The 20846-nt window shown below is 34.4% G+C and overlaps 2 protein-coding genes across 2 annotated transcripts; both read left to right on the top strand.

The window, feature by feature from the left end:
• Positions 1-242: 242 nt before the first annotated feature.
• Positions 243-404, top strand: K441DRAFT_548582 (uncharacterized protein; the record flags this gene model as incomplete). The annotated part of the gene is made up of 1 exon (XM_067642965.1): positions 243-404. A coding segment is annotated over one exon (162 nt), but the record flags the coding sequence as incomplete, so codon positions are not given.
• Positions 405-5678: 5274 nt separating this feature from the next.
• K441DRAFT_548491 (uncharacterized protein) lies at positions 5679-5987 on the top strand (the record flags this gene model as incomplete). The annotated part of the gene is made up of 1 exon (XM_067642963.1): positions 5679-5987. A coding segment is annotated over one exon (309 nt), but the record flags the coding sequence as incomplete, so codon positions are not given.
• Positions 5988-20846: the final 14859 nt, after the last annotated feature.

The raw sequence follows: 20846 nt of genomic DNA, 5'->3' as shown, positions 1-20846 counted from the left end.
TATATATGCTCTTACTTATACATATTTAGGAGATCCTTAATTCTCTTAAGCATATTTTAATTATTTGGAATTAAATTCTAGGCCGTAAAACTATTCTAGGCCGTAAAACTATTCTACCCCGTAAAACTTTAAACATCTCATTTTCTGCTATTAATGCCCTTATATTATAGAAACTGGAGCTTTACGCACCTACTATCTCCAAAAGAGACCGGATTTCCATTAAAAGTTAGATATAATTAAAAATAATATTTCCTACTATTATAGACTCCTATAAGAGAGATACGCTTCTTAAGAATATTTTATTAGTTCCTTACTTAATTCCTACTCTACGTAGTTGTTTTAAAAATTTAAAGTATCTTAAACCTTACTATACTATCCTTAAACAACTCCTGGGCTCTAATTAAAAACATACCATCTAGCGTAGCTTTTTAGCTGTCTATTTTCGTCCCGAAAATCTTAATATTAAATATCTAGAGGACTAGATAACACCGCTATCCCTAATAATATTTAAGGGGGACAGATGGTTGGGTTATGTTACACTATAGGCGTTTTATATACGTTATTTTCCTAAGATAACGTCTATGGCCCCTAAAAAGGAGTAGGGTAAATAAAAACCTATTATTAAAGAGCCAAATCTAGCTCTTTAGCATAAACTAGGAAATCTTGCCGTTATTCTAGGTTTTTATATAAATTAGGCCCTTAAACTACAGAAACAGAATCCTAATAGGGAACTTACTATCTATTTTCTTAAGTAAGCAAAGCCTAGTTGCGGGGATGATATTAGTAGACCTATATCTTAGGTTACGCAAGTGCTAAAGTTAATAAAGCATTCCTATAGAGAACGATAGCTTCCTTAGTTCACCTCTAAGGCAAAGTTACTTAGCGATCGTTACTGTGGCTGACCTTTTAAGGATAACCATATTAAGGATCAGTCCTCCTTATTTATTTTATTAATCTTCTTTATACACTATATTTAAGGCACTAAAATAACTTCATTTTATATTAAGCGTGACTTATATTATAGCTTTCTTAAAAGTAGCACCTAATAGGTAAGGCGTTGGATATTAAAATCTAAATACTTATTAATAATTTAAAGTTCGATTTCGTAAAAACGTTAACTTCTTTCTATAGGCATACTAACGCCAACCATATCCTTAGAGCTCCTCTAGCTATATTATAAAGAGACTTATTAGCCTAAAAGGTAGAACAGCTTAAGGATATTAAGCGTTAGTTACGTACTGAAATTAAAAGCCTAAAAGGAAAGTTGTAGGAAGAGAGAGATTCTAAGGGAGATATAAGAAGATAGTATAAACAGGACTTAACTATAGAGAGAGATAAGAATCGGCAGCTATAAAATAAGGTTAGAGATCTTAAAAGACTCTATTAAGACGCAGCACAAGATATCTAACGAGAAAAGGCTAAATTAGGGGAAGCGGAGATAAAAATCCAAAATCAGCAAATTCGGATTAGTAAACTTAAAAATTCTAATAATATTAATAATTTTATAAGTTATTACTCTAATAAAGATATTGGTGCGCTAAACCTGTAAGAGACCATTTTCCTACTAAAGAAAAAGATAGAGTCAATAATAAGACATAAAGAAGCTTTAAACATAGAATTAGCAAAGCAAAGGCAATTAATAAAGGAATATATTAAGCAGACCGCATTCTTTAAAGCAGAAAATTCTAAGCTATAGGTCTAGCTAGCAACCTAAAAAACAGAAAAAGACGAATTAATCTTTAAGCTCTAAAAAAACAAAGCAAGTGTCTAAACTATTATTTAATCCCAGGATATAGAAGTTTAAGTTAATTTATTAACTATATAGGACCGTGCTAAAGATAAACATATTACTTAATTAAGGAACACGTAAGCCCAGCTAGAGGCTAAAATAAATTAACTTAGAGTAAGCTTTAAAGCAGAAAATAGTAGACTATAAGCCCAACTTATAGCCTAAAAAAGAGAAAAAGATAAACTAATATCTAAGCTTTAAACAAGAAGAGCATAAATGCAGGATTTTAGTGTCCAAACTATTATTTAATCCCCAGATAGAGAAGTTTAGGCTAATTTAACAACTATATAAGACCGTGCTAAAGATAAATAGATTACTTAATTAATAAATAGGCTAGCCTAGCTGTAAACTAAAGTATAGTAACTTCGTAACTAAATGGTTTAACTGCTAAATCCTAACCTTAAGGTAAAGGCAAATGCCAATAAAGCAAAAATGTTACAATATAAAATCGTTAACCTTAAATCTAAACTTAAGAAAACTTAAGCCTAGCTAAAGAGTAGAGAACTTATAGGCTCTTAGCAGGCCTAAATAATTAATGACCTTATATATTAGATGGAAGAACTTTAGGCTACTACGTATTAGGAAACTCTTAAAGCCGTAGGCCGCGCTCTAGGAGTATAAGCTAGTTAGAAGAAAACCTAGCAATATTATACTATTACCAAAGAAACTAATAATAATATTATTATACGTAAATCTAGTTTGCTATAAAGAGAGAGCGCTACTGCCTAGCTTATAGATATTAGAGAGATTAGGTAGATAAAGTCTAGGGGTAGCGAGTACATCTTAGTTTTCTTAATTCGACTCGTTTACAGTTTTAGATACTATTAGATAAACGTTTTAAAGGACAAGGAATGCATAGCCAAATTTATATAATAGTATATAGAATGCGCAGGAGATATATATACCAGCTGCTTTAGTATTTTTTAGCTAGTTACGCCTAAGACCTAGACCATAAATCTTAAGGATCTCTGCCTTAAGAATGGTAGTTACTATTTTAGAAAATCAGTAGATATAGGGACGTTTACAAACAGTATCACCAAAATAGTAAAGAAACGTCACTTAGCGCTTACGAGAAATATAAATAAGGATACAGAGGAGGTCGTTAACAAGTAGGACCGTCGCCTAATCGTACGTAGGAAACAACGGAAGCTAATATTTCTAAATTAGAAGCTTAAGCCTATACCAGGACAGATAAAGTAGGAATTAGGCCTAAAGAACTTAGTAAAGGACTTAAATTTCCAGGTTAGCAAGGCGTTCCCTACAGCATCTACTACTACTAGCAACAAAAGCGCTATTTAGGAAAGCTAGACTAATATTAATATTAATAAAAGGCAGAATAAGGCTTAAAAAGATAGGGCTATAATTAAAACTAGAAAGCCGTAAGGGTCGCTACTACTACCACTACCGCTATTGCCTAAGGGCAATTTTACATACAATACTTTAGGAAATACTTTAGGACCGTCAATGGAGCTTAATAACCCAAATAGTAATATTAGTATTACTTAACACCAAAGACGACGATGAATTATAAATAGGAAAAAATATATAAAATAGCATTAAAATAAAAGACCGTAGAGCATAAAAGCAGATTGCCAACTTAGTAATAATAATTAGATCGTCTAAAACAAAATAAAAGAGCCGCCCAGTCCTTAGCCATCCCTAAGATAATGCGGAATTCTAATACTAAAATATTGCAACAGTTACCTAGAACCTAATAGTCCTTTACCAGTCGCAGACATCTAATCTTAAATTGCAACGGTTTAACTTTAACAAATTAGCATAATATAAATATACTAAAGACCCTACTTAATTATATATAACTATCCATTATTTAAAATAAAACTACTAGATATAAGAGCTAGGTTTAAAGGTTAGAGGTAATAGTATTATCTAAAGCAAGTTAAATAACCAAGTTCTATTTAATCTATTATTTATATACCATATTAGTGATGCGGACTTAGCATAAACCCTATTTTAACGGCTAGGAGAGCAACTACTATGCTGCGCGTTTTTGATAAATCTATTAGTAGGATATAACTTAGCAGAGAAAGACCCGTTCGGGTTAGGCGGACTTACCCTTTATTATATAACTATGCCTTAAACTGCCCTAGCTATCTAAGCCTAGGTTATATTCTAAGGTTAGTTTTAACCGGCTACAGTAGCGTAAGGCCTCTTTTTAACTCTATAGCTTAACTATCTAGTACTAGGTTAAAGGGCGTAGATAGATAATAACTAGCTAGATATATCTTAAAATTACTTATTCTCTTCTCTAATAGGCGTAAGATAGGGGAAGTCCTTATTATTATTATTATCTTCTAAGAAGTCTTTATCTAGTTCCTAGTTAGGATCCTAGTTATCTCTCGCAACATTATTACCCCTATTATAAGAACTAATAGGAAAGCTATTAAGGGGTTAGTTAAGTATATTCTCAGTAAACCTAGAAGTCTATATACCTCTACTAAGCCTATTAAAGCCAATATAACCGCCATTAAAGCTTAGATTAAAGGAGGTTTGGGTTTACAACGTTATTATTACTAGGTAGGCTACCATTGTATCTTTAGTAAGGAGCCCTCTAGCTTCTTAAAACTTATTAACAGTTTAGTAGTTAGCTAGGTAGTAGTTCCGTAGATTATAGCATTACTATACACTTTAGTTAGCAAGATGCATTCTAGTAAAAACTTAAAGGAAACTAACCATCTCTTCTATGGATTTAGGCCAGTTCTTATTAGGGTAGGAACGGAAAATATACTTAACTCCATTTCTTTTAATAATAAGGGTAAGTTTAGTATTAGGGACTCTTCTTACAAGCTCGTAACATTTTCTATTAATTCCTTCTTTACGGCATTTAAAAAAAATTTATACTATAGACATTGTAGCGGGAACAGCTAAGAGTAGAGAGGAAAAAATACGTAAAGCTTAAATCTTAGTAGTGGTTAAATATTAATAAGTTAATATAAAGTTAGCGGATAAGCTTATAAGGAGAATAGTAGATATTTATATACTACTAAATTTAGATTTTACTACTAACACAGAGCTTTTTAAGACTGTATATTCTAGTCTCGCGGATCTAGCTATAGAGTTAGGGGATGTATTACAGCTCGCGCGCGTAAGGACTAGTTAAAGGGTCTACAGAAAGTGTCCTATAGTTAATTATTCTTCTATAGAAGCCGTGTCTAATAAATACTAGTTTTATAGCTTTTGAACTTTTACTCCAATTAGCTACGGCACTTAGTTGGGATTTTAATAATACTCTTGCTGCCTATTAGCTTATGCTAACTATTAGATATAAGCTCTTAATGCGTATACTATAAATTTACCTATCTAAAGGCTTACGTATGCTGGTAATACTTTCCCGCTTAGCTATACCTTATTCTCCTCTAATACTAATAAGAAGGGAGTAAGATAATAAACGTCCGTTAAATATACCTAAGTGGTATACTCTAGACATAGCCCCCTTATTTACGCGCGTTAGAAGGAATTAACGCTAGGGCTTTAGCGGTAAACTAGTAAGCGGCTAGTTAGAAGGTATATATGCTAAGAAAAGAAGGCGAAGCCGGATACTAAGTAAGTTAAGTATTAGATTTTAAGGATTGGGGATTAGTGATCTTGGATACTAAATTTAAGATTAATTACAAAATCGTAAATCGCCGATTTATAAACCCTACCTTCCCTAAAAACGGTTTCTAGATTTCAAAATCCGTCTTTATATATTTTAAAACTATCTGCGTAGGCTAAATTACGTAAGTAAAGTATATATCTAGGTACTAGTATATAATGTATATCTTGCCTAGGAAATTTAACATTATAGAACACTATATAAATAATTATAATCTTCCTTATCTCCCTTAAAGCCGTATTTAGAGCATTTACTCTATAGAAGCTTTTATAGCTAATTAATATACCTACCTATAAGTTAATCTTCTCTTTTCTTTACAAAAGACTTAATTATATATTAGTTATTAAGCGCCAAAAAGGAAGCTCTAATATAAGCGTACTTATAGCAATTCTTATTCTTCTCTATATTATAGCAAACATTATCATCTATACTCTTAAAATTTTAGGCCGCGCTAAGTTAGCGAAACGTTATAGCTCTCTTTTCGTCATTAACATGGTTTCGCTATATCTTAGTAGTAGGACCAGTCTGATTAGTAATAAAGTCTATCTAAATCTAAGCCAATACGGCCTGCTTCACCGCTAGGTAGGCCGCGTTTGCGTAATTTAAGGCCTTATATATAGTTTTATTAACTTCTTAGCAGTTCCCAGTCCCACTTAGGAAATATTAGTTCGTTACTCCGTACTATACTTACTCTTATACTAAAAGAATACTAGCTTATTTCCGTTGTTGTATTACTTAATAGACTGTCTGTATTATATCTCCGGCGCTATATATATAAAGTATTCCTTAAATTATACTTAGTCTCCGCGATTGCACTTATAGGTATACTATAGGTTTACATTAGGTTAAAGAAAACTCTACCGGTAATTTATCTCTTAATTAGCTCTACATTATAGCTTATTTATTATATAATCTAGTTTATCTATTTATGCTTTTAAAACTATAGCTCCGGTCTAGTTAATAAAGTTACTATAAAAAGTTTTCTATATTAGTTAGACTCTATATAGGCCATATAGGTATTAATTACTCTAAAAAAACCGTAGAAAGTTACGCCTAGGGAATACGTATATCTCACATTACTAGGCATTACTCGCCACTCTAGTAGTTTTTTTTAAGCTTATTTATACTTAATTGTATAGTATTTACAAGACTCTAGTAAGGCCGGTACTACTATTACCCTCTTAATATAAAGGTGTAAAGGTTTTAGTAATGCACTAATAATAATACCAAGCCAGTTATCTGCAATTGTTAATAGCCCATATAATTAAATATAGAGTTTAGATAAGTTTAACAAAGTTCTTTTCATTATAAGTAGAGTTAGAATCGCCACTTATCTACTCTTAACTAAGCACCTCCTTAAAGCTTATAAAGATTGTAGCGCTCGCATATACAGACTTTCATTAGTGTGGTTCTTAGAGATATTAGGTAAAACTTTAATACCTTACCTAAGTCACTTCTAACCTTCCTTAACAGATTAAAAGGCCTAGGCTAGCCAGTTTCTATATCTCTTACTTAAGATAAATAGCTAGGGGATTTTTACCGTCACTCTCTTTATTCTAAACGTAACGTAAGGGTCAACGGCTAACCTTTAGATAGTATTGCCGCTAGCGCGCAATCGCTTATATAGGACGGATAGATTATTAGATCTGCCCTAGTATATTAAAAATAAATAGTCAGTAAAGGCTGGTAATATAGCAATCTCTAGTAAATATGCCTATTTGCAGGGGTTTCTCCTCTACTAACATTGCTATAGTTTTTAGAACTCCTACTTTTAAAAGCGCGGTAAGGAAGGCGGTACACTTATACTAGCAAGATATACGCATTTTCAATATTAGATTCTAGCCAGAAGAGACGGCTGTAAGTAAATTAGTATTAATAAAATATATTCCTAAAAAACAGTAGGCTAAATAGGCCTAAAACGTATTATATATAGGAAATAATTAAATTGCCTAACAGTAACTAGAAATACTTAGCAATTATTTAGAAAATGTTAAAGTACTATAGGAGAAAGTTCTATTCCTAAACTATTTAGGCCTAAGCCTACCACACGCTATATACTCGGGGGTAAATTCTACTTCTCTTTTATTTTTAAAGATTCGCCATTAATATCCTTTTACCTACTTTTATTAAGGCGTTTTATATAGTTAATCTAAGTCTCTTTTATATTTTACTCTTATCTACTAAAGCCACAAGTGTTTTTCTGTCATTATTTTTAAGCGCCTCTTTAAGCTCTCGGAACCTTATAATATACCTAATAAACTTGCCAAGATTCCTTTTATAATAAGATTAAAGTTTACCGGACATTAGGTTAGTTATAGGCTCTTTAGTAGGCTTCTAGCATAAAACTGCCACTTTATCCATAATATAAACCAAGCAATACCTTAAATTCTTATTTCTCTTCGCGGCTCTAATACTCGTCAGCCTAGGCTTCCACTCCACCCAGTATTTAAGTGCACCGTTTTCAGTTACGCCTTCTAAAATTTAGTTTAGTCTTCTTAGGAATCTAGTAAGCTGTTCGTCTTTGCTTTTATAATTTAAGCTATTATTAAAAACATCCGCAAAGTAGGCCTTATCGTTACCTACTTAGCTATTAGTGTAATCGAAAGATCTATAATTATCCGGCTATCCTACTAGGAGGTATTAGAGAAACGTCCTCAATACTAGCGACTATATTTACGGGGTTAGACGAGCCTATTATTAGGTAAGAAGATTAATAATCCAAACTTAATATATAGGGCTGGCCTTACTATAGCTTTCCGTATAGTCTGTTCCTAAGATATATATATCCTTATACTCTTAGGTATTATAGGGATACGAAATTTCCGTTCTAGATATTTAGGTAGGTGAAGATAGTATTCCTACCTGTTTAGAATTAGATGGCTATAAGTAGTCTTTAACTAGAGAAAGCATAGCTAGTAAGAGCTTAGGGCCAGTATAAAAGAATTAAGAATTGTAAGTACTATAGAGCAAAAAAAATCTGCGTAATAGCGCCCTTTATACCCTTATAGGACTAACGCCATAAGCATAGTTCCAATTTAAAAATATTAAACTACGTAAGCTGCTTCGCCGCAATACTAAGTCATATTAACAGTTATAGGATAATCTCTTTACCGCCTATAGCTTCCGGGTATTTAGGGAGCTAATACCTTTACTAGCATCTAGTGTCTAAGCCCCTTCTTATAATATTAAATAAATCCCCTATTGAATTCTGGGCGTAAAACTTGGCTTAGCCGGATTATTAACTTTAAACAATAATTAACTATTAGGGCTATCCCTAAACACTAGTATATAGAAGCCCTTATCCGGTTCTAGATAAAGTAAGAACTATATTCCTAAACTTCTTCTTAGTTACGCCAAAGGTGGCTAAATACGCGGCAGCTTTATCTCCTAACTCCTTACTTACACTATATGCCTTAGAAACCGTAGCACAGCACTTAGAAAGTGGTATTGCTTTCACCTACGTTATATAGATTTAGGTAGAAATATTAATCTTAAAGTAACTTATATAATTTTAGCTAACAAATTTATGCAAACTTCTCTAGCTACTAAAGTGTGCAGTGTTTATATAAGCTTTTTTATATTAATGCTAACGAGAGCTAAAGTACTAAGACTACTTATAATTTAATAAGTAATAATAGCTAAGCACTACTTATAAAGCTAGAGACTAATATATTAGTTCTTCCATACTAATATAATATATTTTAGTTAGGTATTTATATTTAGTAACAGCTTAGCCAATTATTACCCCTAGCAATGCCTCCTCTAACCTAAACAGCCACTATTAGATTTAGTTTAGTAGTTTACGCTTTTAGGTATAGAGCGCATATTAAGCAAGGAGTAATTATAGCTAACGGATATTATGCGCCAGCTAAAGGGTAAAGGGGCCGCTAATATACTTCGCCTTATTTAGGCAATATTAATCTCCCTTTCTAAACTTAGTCTTAGCTTAGCTAAGCAGTAGAGGAAATATTATAAAGGTAGCATTCGCCTTACCTCCAAATATCCTTAGATTAAGCTACCTTTTCCCTAGATACTAAGCCTCGCTAAAATATAGTTCTTTTCTGTACTCGTTAAATAAGTCCTATTATATATATGCCTCAAATAAACCTAAATTAGATTACTAATAATTCTTGTAGGTCTGCAGGAAGAGCTTAGGAGACGATCTATATATACTACCCTAGCGTTATATATTTTACACCTTATAATTAAGGATAGAAAGAGGATAGTGATAAAGATAGTAATGAAGAGATGGTAGTTTTAAACGACAGTAATAAGCTATAGACTTCTAGCTACCCTATTAACAGATTGCGCTAGAGTAACTCAGTAGAAGGGCGAATTAATACTACTAATATTAATAAACCAAGCTAGAGTGACGCTAATGGATTATCGAGTAATAATAAAGAACTTAGGATTTGGCGTAATTTAGTAGGCAAGACTTTATAAGTGTAATGCTATACAAAAGAATAAAGTAGAAATTTAATAAGAAACTGTAGAACGCTTATAGAATGCCTAGTGGTTTGTCTACGTTCTAAAACCCATACTTTTGTCTCTCTCAGCTTAACCTCTTTTAAGCTCCATACAATTTATAATAATCTCTTAAGTCCCTTAATATAGGTAGAAGATTTTATTTACTATATTACCGATAAAGGATAACTAATATATAATAATAACCCTAAACTCTACAAGTTTCTTTCTGAGCTTAAATACTTATATCCTAAGTAAGTACTAATAGTGTTTAAGGTTAGTAGGCTTATAGATTTATATATTAAAGAGTTAAAGAATAATATCTAGTATATACTCTTTAGCGCTTATTCCATCTATTGTAATCTACTAAGTAGGATTATATACCTCTACTAGTATAGTAGGAAAGGGTTAGGAGGAAGTGTAATAGGACTTCTACTTATTGCCAAATTTGTTAGGCTTCTCTTATAGGAATTTCTCCAGTTCTTTAAGCCTATAGAATCCATTATATAGGAACTTGTTTGGTATACTAGGTCTATAAAGCTCTTTATACAAAAACAGCTTCTTCTTTATAGTATTAAAGTCATTTTTATTTTTATATATCTACTATTAGTACTTTCTTAGGACCTGCTTTATGCCTGTACTTACTAAAATAGTTTTCTAATTACTACCCTTTTCTTTTAAAGAAGCTTCTTAAATTAGGGCCTAAAAAATATATCTACTAATCCCTTTTGCAAGTAACTTAAAAATCGTCTTACCCTTTATTAAGGGTTTTAATACTATATAATTGGTCAGATATAGAAGACTATTAGAGGTATAACTGTTACTATTAATAGAAGTACTTTCTCCATTACCTCTATCTTTTAGTTTTTGGCTAAAATATAGCTGTCTTTTAATCGCATCTAAGCTTTTTATAACATAATTATAATGCTATTACTCTATACCATAAAGCTTCCAGATTTCTATACGCAAAGAGCGTATAACTATAGTTTATTTAGTAAGTATATTAACCTCACTTTTCTATAGTACTTGCCTTCGCTATTAAGACTATCTTTATGCTATAGTAAGTCAGTTATATCTATTTTAAACCGTGTATAGTAGACCCTATAGCTATAGTGCTGTTTATATAAACGTAGAAAGCAACAAGTTTTATACGTCGTTTTTTTTAAAAAAAAAAATGAAAAGTAATAGCGTTTTATTTACCTAAAATATAATTTTAGGTTTCCGATTTCTACTTTACTAACCCTTACCTAGTTTTAGACTTTAGCTAAAGTTAGTTTTTTATTTTAAGTTTCTAGTTGGGATCTAGGTTTTTGGTTATTAGTTAAGCAAATTAATAAGCAGTTTCTTATAGGGGCTCTTATTATATATAGCTTTTTTTAATATATAGGCTTATTCCCTTATGGGCTTATTTCCTACATTAGCAATTACGCTAACGTATTTACGCCCCTTGTGGGCTTAAAGCCCGCGTAGTCCACTTACCCGCACGGGAATTTATTACATATAGCTTGTTTTAGCGTATAAACTTTCTTCCCCTACTAGCGTATACCCCGCATTAACTCAGAGCCTATGTAGTCTACTTACCCGCACGGGAATTTATCGCGTATAGCTTATTTTAGCGCATAGACTTCTTTCCCCTACTAGCGTATGCCCCGCATTAACTAATAATTACGCAATTGCGTAACCTATATGGGCTACAAGCCCACAGACGCCACTTTCTTAGGTGGGATAGTTAGGCTTAGGGGCTAGGCTTAGTATTTATAACCCACTACGAAGCTACCGTAAGGGCTTTTTGCCCCTATAGGAGCGGAATTAAATTATTTAGAGACTACTCCTTTATTTCTATAATACTAGGGAAATTATCTATTCCCTACCTTGCCCTAACCCCTTAATTTAAAAACTAAGTCCATTAAGATAACTTATATTACGATATTTAAATAAGTCTCCTAGCAGTTTAAAGCCCCAACTAATATATAGTCTAGGGTAAACCTCCTAGCACCTCTCTATAGTAATGCCGCTAAATCCTACTAACGGAGGGTGCAAGGTTTAACTTTAGTAAATTACCTAGCGTTAAATACTAGCGGGTCTAGAGCACACCAAAAATACTTAAGCTATAGCTTAAGTAACGAAAATAGAAGGTTAGTAAGGAATAAGTAGCGCTACTAGCGCTTTAAGTAAAGACTAATAATGTTATTATTTGTAACTAGTTATATAGTTCAGTTAAAATATATCTTATTAGCGAGTTTAAAAGTCGCTTTAGCCAGCAAGTAGGATTAGAAGAGAACGCTATTTAATATAATATTAGCGACTATCTTAGCGTGCCTTATAGTCTACGCTATGGCTAAATAAGGAGGTTGCATGCTACTTATATATTATTATATATTTTAAGCGCCTAAGATTATAAAGTAGGGAAAGGATATAGAGACCCTAGATTCTAGCGTTAAAGAGGTATAATCCAAGCATTTAAAACGCTAGGGGTGATTAAGCTGCATTATTATAAGGGTTCTAGCCTAGTGGAAGCCATAGTCGTATATACCGATTAAGTAATATATTTTTTAATTTAAGCCTATAAATAAATAAAATATTATTAGAAATCGGTTACTATTAGCTGCTGCTTATAGCACAGTTCTATTTAAAATTAATTAAAAGCTAGAATTTCTTTACCTTAGAACCTCCCCATACTTAAGAGTAACTTATATAGATTAGCTATATTCGTCTTAGATAAGTAAAGATTTTACAAATTCTCCCATTAACACTGTTTGCCTTACTTAAGTTGCAGCCGATATAGATTATACCCAAAGCCTTCTTAAACCTATTATTGAACTTAACGTATATTGCTGTTAGATATATCTCTACACTTATACGCTTAAAGAAGAGCTTATTAAAGATTATATTACTATTATATCTCTATAAAATAAGCAGTTAAGAACTAAGTTACAGTTTTAGGACTTTTAGCTATAAACTTAGCGTAAACTTAAAATAATTAAGATAAAGCTTAATAAAAACAATAAAGTTATTAAATATACAAAACTTGCTATAGAAAGACTAGGATAAGCGATAGAGCGAATTACTATAGAACAGGAGTAGAAGAAAAAGGATAATACTTTAAGAGCCCTTATAAGCCTTAAATTAGCTCTACTAGAGTATCCTTTAGTACTAGAGTTAATAGGAGCAGACGGTTAGACTTTCTTATATCTTTACTAGTTACAAACTAACCTTACATTAGAGTATAATTTTATAACAAAAGAGGGAGATGCTAGAACACTCCCTAGTTATCCACTCTATAATAATATTATCCTTAATTCTGGAACCACTATACACGCCATTAATAATTAATTAAGATTTATTAACAAGCTCTAGTTAAGTAATGACTTTATATACGCCGGAACGGGCCTAGATTTAATTAAGGACTTTAGAACTACTAAGATTACAATTTAAACACTAAACGGAACTAGGAGAATCTAGTTTAAGAATATAGCGTATATACCGAACTTTTATATAAGCCTAGTCTATTTTTAAAAGTTTAATAAATATAGAGTCTTTTAGGATAATAAGAACAACTTACTATACTATAGCGATCGATAGACGTACGCCTATTACGGTTAGTACAGTAATTAGTTAACCCTTAAATATCACAAGCTTAAGCCGAGGGCCCTTAAGGAAGAGCTAATAAAAAGCTTAAGAAAGGAAGTGTCGACCTAAATTAGGTTTGCTTACCACCGTCTTACTACTATCTTTATTATCTACTACCCTATAACCCACTACCCTGCTACTTACTACCTATAACTCACCACCTATTTCTGTTCCTTATACCTTCCTTATATATATATAAAGGCCCTAGAGCCACGTTTAATAGATAGAGTTATTAATTTTTTATCTCTTAATCTTACGATCAATAGGAAGAATTAAGGTCAATTAGATGCCTATATCCAGCATAGCTGCGGATAATTTAATAAAGGCTTTACCGCATTAAAAGAATAAGGCGTTCGTTCGCAAATTAAGTCTAGTTAATATTAAGGAAAGGATTAAATTTAAGGGACGTTTGATTAAGAGCTTTTAGGGGTATATTTAACTCAACACCAAATTAATATCGCGACTTTTTGTACCTTTTTACAGCTCGGAAGGCTCTATATAGCTAGGGGGTATCGACCTACAAAACTTTAGACGTCATATTAGTCCTTAATTAAACGACTAATGTATAAAGCTCCAACTAATTAACTAAATACATCGTAGATCACACGAAGCTGATAACAACTTTTTAGTATATATATAGAGGCTCTAAAGCCACGTTCAATGCAGTAGAGTTCTTATTTTTAATCTAACCGTTTAACAAATTAGATTAACGGCCTTAACTGTTTTAAATATTAGCTTAAGCATTACTAGCTATCACTCCTAATAGACATTAATTAACAATAAAGCGTGTGTTTTAAAGAAGATTTAGAAGGATCTAACTCTTAGAAGTACTACTTATATTTTAGATAGAATTTGCAAATAAACATTTAACCTATAGCTTAGGATACAGATTTAAAACAATTTCTAGATAACTGGATTCTAAAGTTAAAACAGTAAATATATAATAAATGCTCAAACAAGACGGTGACAATCTATCAGCGTATTTAATCTTAATTCCTCCTTATACTTCTAGCAGCTATTATAAATAAACTAGCATCTAAGATATATTATATTATCTAAACATCTACGCAAGTTATATATACATCAGGAAAATGTTTATGCCTCCTAACAGTACTGACAGGTTCCTGACAGCTCCTGTCAGGGCTGTCAGGAGCTCCAGGAGACACTCACACTCGGCTTCCTGTCAGGAACCTGTCAGGAGGTCGCCCGGACCACACGGACCACACGGACCTCCAGGACCTCCAGGACCTCCAGGACCTCCAGGACTATCAGGACCTCCAGGACCTCCAGGACCATCAGGACCATTAGGACAATCAGGACAATCAGGACCATTAGGACCATTAGGACAATTAGGACAATAATTTAAAAATTAAATTTAAAAATAAGGTATATTAATGCTCTTGTATTTACAGCTAGCTAATAAATATAAAAACCAGTTTAATTTTAGACCCTATTCTATATACAGGATACTTTAAGGAATCTAAATAATCTAAATCCTTCCTGCCTACCACCTGCGTCGCGATCGATTAAGGAGACAAGGGGTAAGGCTCTCGCAGAGGCTCCAAACCGTCAATTGGCGGTGTTCCCGATGATCCGCCGGCCGTGTACTGATTTCCTAACTAGACCTAGTGCCTGCCTGTCCTGCCTGTCCTGCCTGTCCTGCCTGTCCTGCCTGTCCTGCCTGTCCTGCCTGTCCTACCTGTCCAACCGTCCTACCTGTTCGTGCCTACCTGTCTGTGCCTGCCTGTCTGTGCCTACCTGTCGTGCCTACTTGTCTATGCCTACCTGTCTGTATCTGTAATTTGGGGGAGAAGTCGGCCCGATCGAAGGCTCTGCTTGATTCGATTGCGATTAATTATATTAGTTCAAATCGTTCTCTATGAGCGTTTGCTGGCTGTACGTTTGAACGATGGTCGTCTGGGGTGCCTCTCTAAGAGACCCTGATTCGATTTAATTCGGTAACAGGGTAATATCGAGGCTCTGGTTCGATTCGATCGATCGATTGAATTGATCGTGGTGTTCGCTGGCTGGTCGTTCAAACGATTATCGTCTGGCTCTGGCGACGATCGTATGGTTCTAACGACGGTCGTCTCCTACCTGCCTACCTACCTACCTGTCTGCCTACCTACCTATCTGCCTGCCTGCCTGCCTGCCTGCCTGTCTGCCTGCCTGCCTGTCTGCCTATGTCAGCATCTAATTTAATTCGGGGGAGGGGTCGGCCCAATCAAAGGCTCTAATTGATTCAGATCGTTCTCTACGGCCATTCGCTAGCTGTACATTCGAACGGTGGTCGTCTAGGGTGCCTCCCTAGGAGGCCTTGATTCGATTCGATAATGGGCGAAGCTCTGGTTTAATTTGACTGATCGATCAATTGAATCGCTCGTGGTATTCGCTGGCTGGTTGTTCAAAAGGTCGTCGTCTAGTTCTGGTAACGGTCGTCTAGTTCTGGTAACGGTTGTCTGGCTCTAGGACGGTCATCTAGTTCTTGCAACGGTCGTCTGGTTCTGGCGACGGTTATCTGGTTCTGGTGACGGTCGTCTGGTTCTGGCGACGGTCGCCTAGTTCTAGCGACGGTCCTCTGCTGGCTACCGTTCTAGTGCCTCCTAAGGTAGGGAGGATGTAAGGAAGGGTGAAAAATAAGGTGGCTACAAAGGGGGTAGCTTGGCAGAGGCACGTGTAGGGCTACAGTCGCTTCGGAAAAGGATGGGTTTATGTCAGAAACCATGATCAAGTACAGAAATTTACCGAATCCTCACCTGTTTGAACCACTTTTCTATACCCGCGCATGACACCACCTATCGCCTTATTATTATCTTATATTTAAAGCCATAGGTAATCCTGCCTGGTTAACCAAATAGAAGTCGATTACATAAGCTCTAATTAACCTTAGCTGCAATAACTTCTATATAAAAGTTAAGACCCGTGTTCCTTAATCTACTCTTTAATACTAGAGGGTAAATTTAAAGAGGTATAGCCAGATTAATCCACCGATTAGGGGAAATAGTAGGCCACTACTACTTACAGATAAAGCTCTAGATGTATAATATTAGGTAGTAATATTAATATTAATTTTACTAATAAACGCGTACTAATTAGGGCCTCCTTAAATACCTTATATATAGCCCAGACGCCTATTTTAAAGAGATACTCTAGTTTCTATATAATAAATATAATATAATAGTAGTATAAAGCATATTATCGGCTGGATTAAAGCGAAGAAAATAGAGTAGAAAGGTTATAAGGATAATTGCGCAATAGCGTAACCCAGGCCTAAGGGACAACTAAATTATTTAAATCTGTGGCTATAGACGCAATTAGTTTATCTTTATTAATAAATCAGCTTATAATAAGAAGATAATAGATAGGAAGTATAGGTGGGCGCTAATTAATAAGCCTACTAAAGGAATATTGGAATTAAAGAGATCTAAAAGATGGAGCTTACTGCTAGCGTATACCTATTAGGGCTATATGCCTGGCTAGTTAATATACTAGGGCGCTATTAACGGGCTAATATTTATTAAGTAGATAAAAAATAAGGTTTTTACTTATATGTAGCCTTATCTATAGCCTTATTTAGTTCTAGTAATAGATAATATATTAATCCATTATAATAAAGTATATAGTGTATATAAAGGATAGGTGTTTAATACTATTGCTTACTTAAACCTAGGAAGTTTAACGCCTCTACAATGCTGCTAGTATTAGGCTTAAATATCTTCCTCCTTACTTACCTAATTTTAATCTAATTAAAGCTTCTTTTTACGACTTAAAGCAGTAGCTACGTGCTTATTAATTTAAAGCTAATCTATAGAATAACTTTAGTAACTTTTTAAGCCACGTGGTAAAGTAATAAGAATTTAATAAGAGGGCAAAAGGCCATTTCTTACGGGTAGGAATTAAGAGGTAGTATAAAAAGGATAAGGTCTAGTCTTTTATAATACATCTATATAAGGTGCTTACCAATTAAGACGTTAAGTAAGGCCTCTACTATAGTATTAGAACGTCGCTAATCCGTTCTAAAGTCTTCTAAGTAGTTTACTATATAATTAATAAGTCTATATATTAAACTAATCCTATACAGCTTTATATGGCCTATACTACTATTAAGTAGCGCGTGCTTAAGTAACTTAAAGTTATAGTCCTCCTTAATTAAAATTAACTCTACTTTAGTAAAGGCGTTGGCGATAACTAGGTAATGGCTTTATAGCTATTTAGTAAAGGCACCAAGCTTACTATTTAATTATTTAATATCGCTACGGGTAGGGCTACTAGGTAGTAGGCTTATAGGTATAGTTAGGGGTAGATAGTAATAGGTAGGCGTTTTAGAGGATAAAGCTAAAACTAATAGAGCGCTTTATAATAACGGCACTAATAAAGATCTTATATTTAGTATAGGGTCCACTATAAAATAACTATTAGCGATAGTTAGTTATATAGAAGGAGGCATTGCCGCCTATATAGCATTCTGCACCTATTATAGCATCTACTAATTCTGCTACTACATCTAGTTTATTAAAACTATTACCGCTACTAATTAGTCTTGCTGCGGAATAGGATTAGCTAGTAATTATATAACTATAGTATAAGCCTTTCCTTATCGCCGCCGTCGTCTTAGGGGGGGCTTATTAATTTATTCGTGCTGCTAGAGTTACCTTAACGGTGCTTATAGCTGTCTAACTTTATATCTTTTTTATCCTCCCTATTTTATATATGTTTACTATACCTAATCTTTAATAGTAGTAATAGATCTAGTAGGTTAAGCGTAGCTTTCTTTTATTTAATTACTTCTAACTAGCGCAACCAGTAGTAAAAATATAATAGGTAGTGCTTTAATTTAAATTTAAGACAGTATATAACACCATACTTTTTATTCTTATAGTGCTATTAAAGGCAGCAATAACGTTTAAGTAGCGGATATATATACTTGCCTTCAGCTTCTATATGGTTACGTTATTTAGCAGCCTCTTTCTGCATTTTAGTGGTAGTTAATCTCTTCTTTTTACTAATAACTTCCTCTACTATACCTTTATAATCCTTACTAGAGGACCCTACTTCCTTACCGGCCGCTGCTTTAGTTAAAAGACCTACTACTTAAAGCGCTGCCTTAACACGCGCATTAACAGCCGCATTAATAGCCGCAGCAATTTCAGTATCTCTGGCTTTAGTAGACGCGTTAACAGCCGCAGCAGCGGTCTTATATCTAACTGTAAGATTAACCCAAAAAGCCTTCCTTACGTACTTTAATTGTGTCTCTATTATTCCCTCTACTTTACGCCATTTATCTATATTATTAACTTTAGGTATTATAGGATCCTTTAGACTTAATATAATAACAGTAGTTAATTAATTAAGCTAGAAAGAACGAAGGCCGTAATATTTGCTAGCTTAACACGTATTTTTAGTAACAAACTTCTAAAATTTAAAGACTCCAAATAAGACGGGTATAACGTTGCTAAATAGCGTTGTGCTATTAGCGTACACGGCCATACTCAAAAGAAAGGTTTAAGGGCCTTTAGACTATTCTATAGCAGTAGAAGGCATTAGTGCTGATTTAACGGTAAGGTCTACTTCTTAAGGCGCTTTAGAAGTATTCTTTATAGTATTCTTAGGTGCTTTAGCTCTCCTCCTGTATGCTATGGCGCTAACTGTAATAGGAAAAAATATAGGCTTTAAATAGCTTTAAAAAATAGGCGACGGCGATGTGTTAGTATGGAGGATGGGTGGTGTCATGCGCGGGTACAGAAAAGTGGTTCAAACAGGTGAGGATTCGGTAAATTTCTGTACTTGATCATGGTTTCTGACATAAACCCATCCTTTTCCGAAGCGACTGTATCGGGAATATAGCGGGGACCCGATAGTAATGTGTGTCATGCGGGGCTTCGTGTAGAGCCTCCGTACGTAGAGCTTCGCGCAGAGCCTCGTGCAGAGCCTTTGTACGTAGAGCTTCGTGTAGAGCTTCGTGTAGAGCCTCGTGCAAAGCTTCGTGCAGAGCCTCGTGCAGAGCTTCGTGCAGAGCTTCGTGCAGAGCTTCGTGCAGAGCTTCGTGCAGAGCTTCGTGCAGAGCCCCGTGTAGAGCCGTAGAGTTTCGTGTAGAGCTTCGTGCAGAGCTTCGTGTAGAGCTTCGTGTAGAGCTTCGTGCAGAGCTTCGTGTAGAGCTTCGTGCAGAGCTTCGTGTAGAGCTTCGTGCAGAGCTTCGTGTATGTAGAGCCTCGTGCAGAGCCCCAGTAGTGTTGCTTGAGGGGTGTGTATAGGGTGTTGCTTTGGGGGGGGTATCCTGCCAGGAACCTGACAGGATGATCAGGAAATACTAGTTTCCTATCAGGAGCCTGTCAGGACGATCAGGACGTTCAGGACGTTCAGGACGATCAGGAAAATCAAAATCCTGCCAGGAGCCTGTCAGGAGCCTGTCAGGACGATTAGGACCTCCAGGAAAATCAAAATCCTGTCAGGAGGCCTCCAGGATCTTGGCACCCCAACAAAATGCTGATGTATCTCCTGCTTTCCGTTTAGTAAAACTAGCGGATTTAGTAACGTAGGCCAATCCTAAACCCAGTATAGTATATATACACTACCATAAACAAGGTCCTAGGGCAGCTTAACTTAGGTGCTATACCATAAACTATTACCCTTAAAGTCCTTATATTGTCACTACGGCAGGTTCTAACAGCGAAGAGACTTAGGACTGCTGTTTATCTAATAGCAGCTGCTATTATTAAAAGGTGCTCGTATAAGAAGGCGCCCATAACTATCCCCCCTAGTTTTATTACTATTCCACACCTAATAAATTGCTAGTAGTGAGTTAGAAGGAGAAGGAACTGCTATTTTATAAACAGAAATTTCTCTAAAGGAGGCCTTACCTAGGGTTTAATTTAGTAGGGTAACGTAGCTATTTTCTTAATACATTAGCAGTATAGTATCTCCTATTAGTGCAGATAATATAGGACTCCCTAATGTTTAGTTGTAATTTATCTGAGTTTGTTTACATATAGGGTCTATAGGTAAGAAAGTATTACTATTACGGCTATTAGGAGGTAGGAAATAGGCTATATAGGCGTCTCTATTGCTAATAAAGAAAGGCAAGGTATAAAGAACTTAATATTAGTATTAGCAAGGCTAATACTTCTAGCGTATAGTATAGTTTACCATTTCCTTAAGGGAAACCAGGAGATCCTTTTAGGACGCTATAATTATCTAAAATTAATATCCACTCTACCTAAGTATAAGCAAAACACTAGCGTAAGAGATAGAGAAGACAGATTAAAGGAGAAACTTAAAAATAAAACATTTTTGCGTTTTATTTTTAGTATAAAGGTAAAAGAACATAATTTTATATTCTCAAATACTATA

The sequence above is a fragment of the Cenococcum geophilum genome (assembly GCF_001692895.1).
Source record: "Cenococcum geophilum 1.58 unplaced genomic scaffold K441scaffold_10, whole genome shotgun sequence".
In the NCBI taxonomy this organism is placed as follows: Eukaryota; Fungi; Ascomycota; class Dothideomycetes; order Gloniales; family Gloniaceae; genus Cenococcum; species Cenococcum geophilum.
This window is presented reverse-complemented; position numbering and strand designations above follow the sequence as displayed.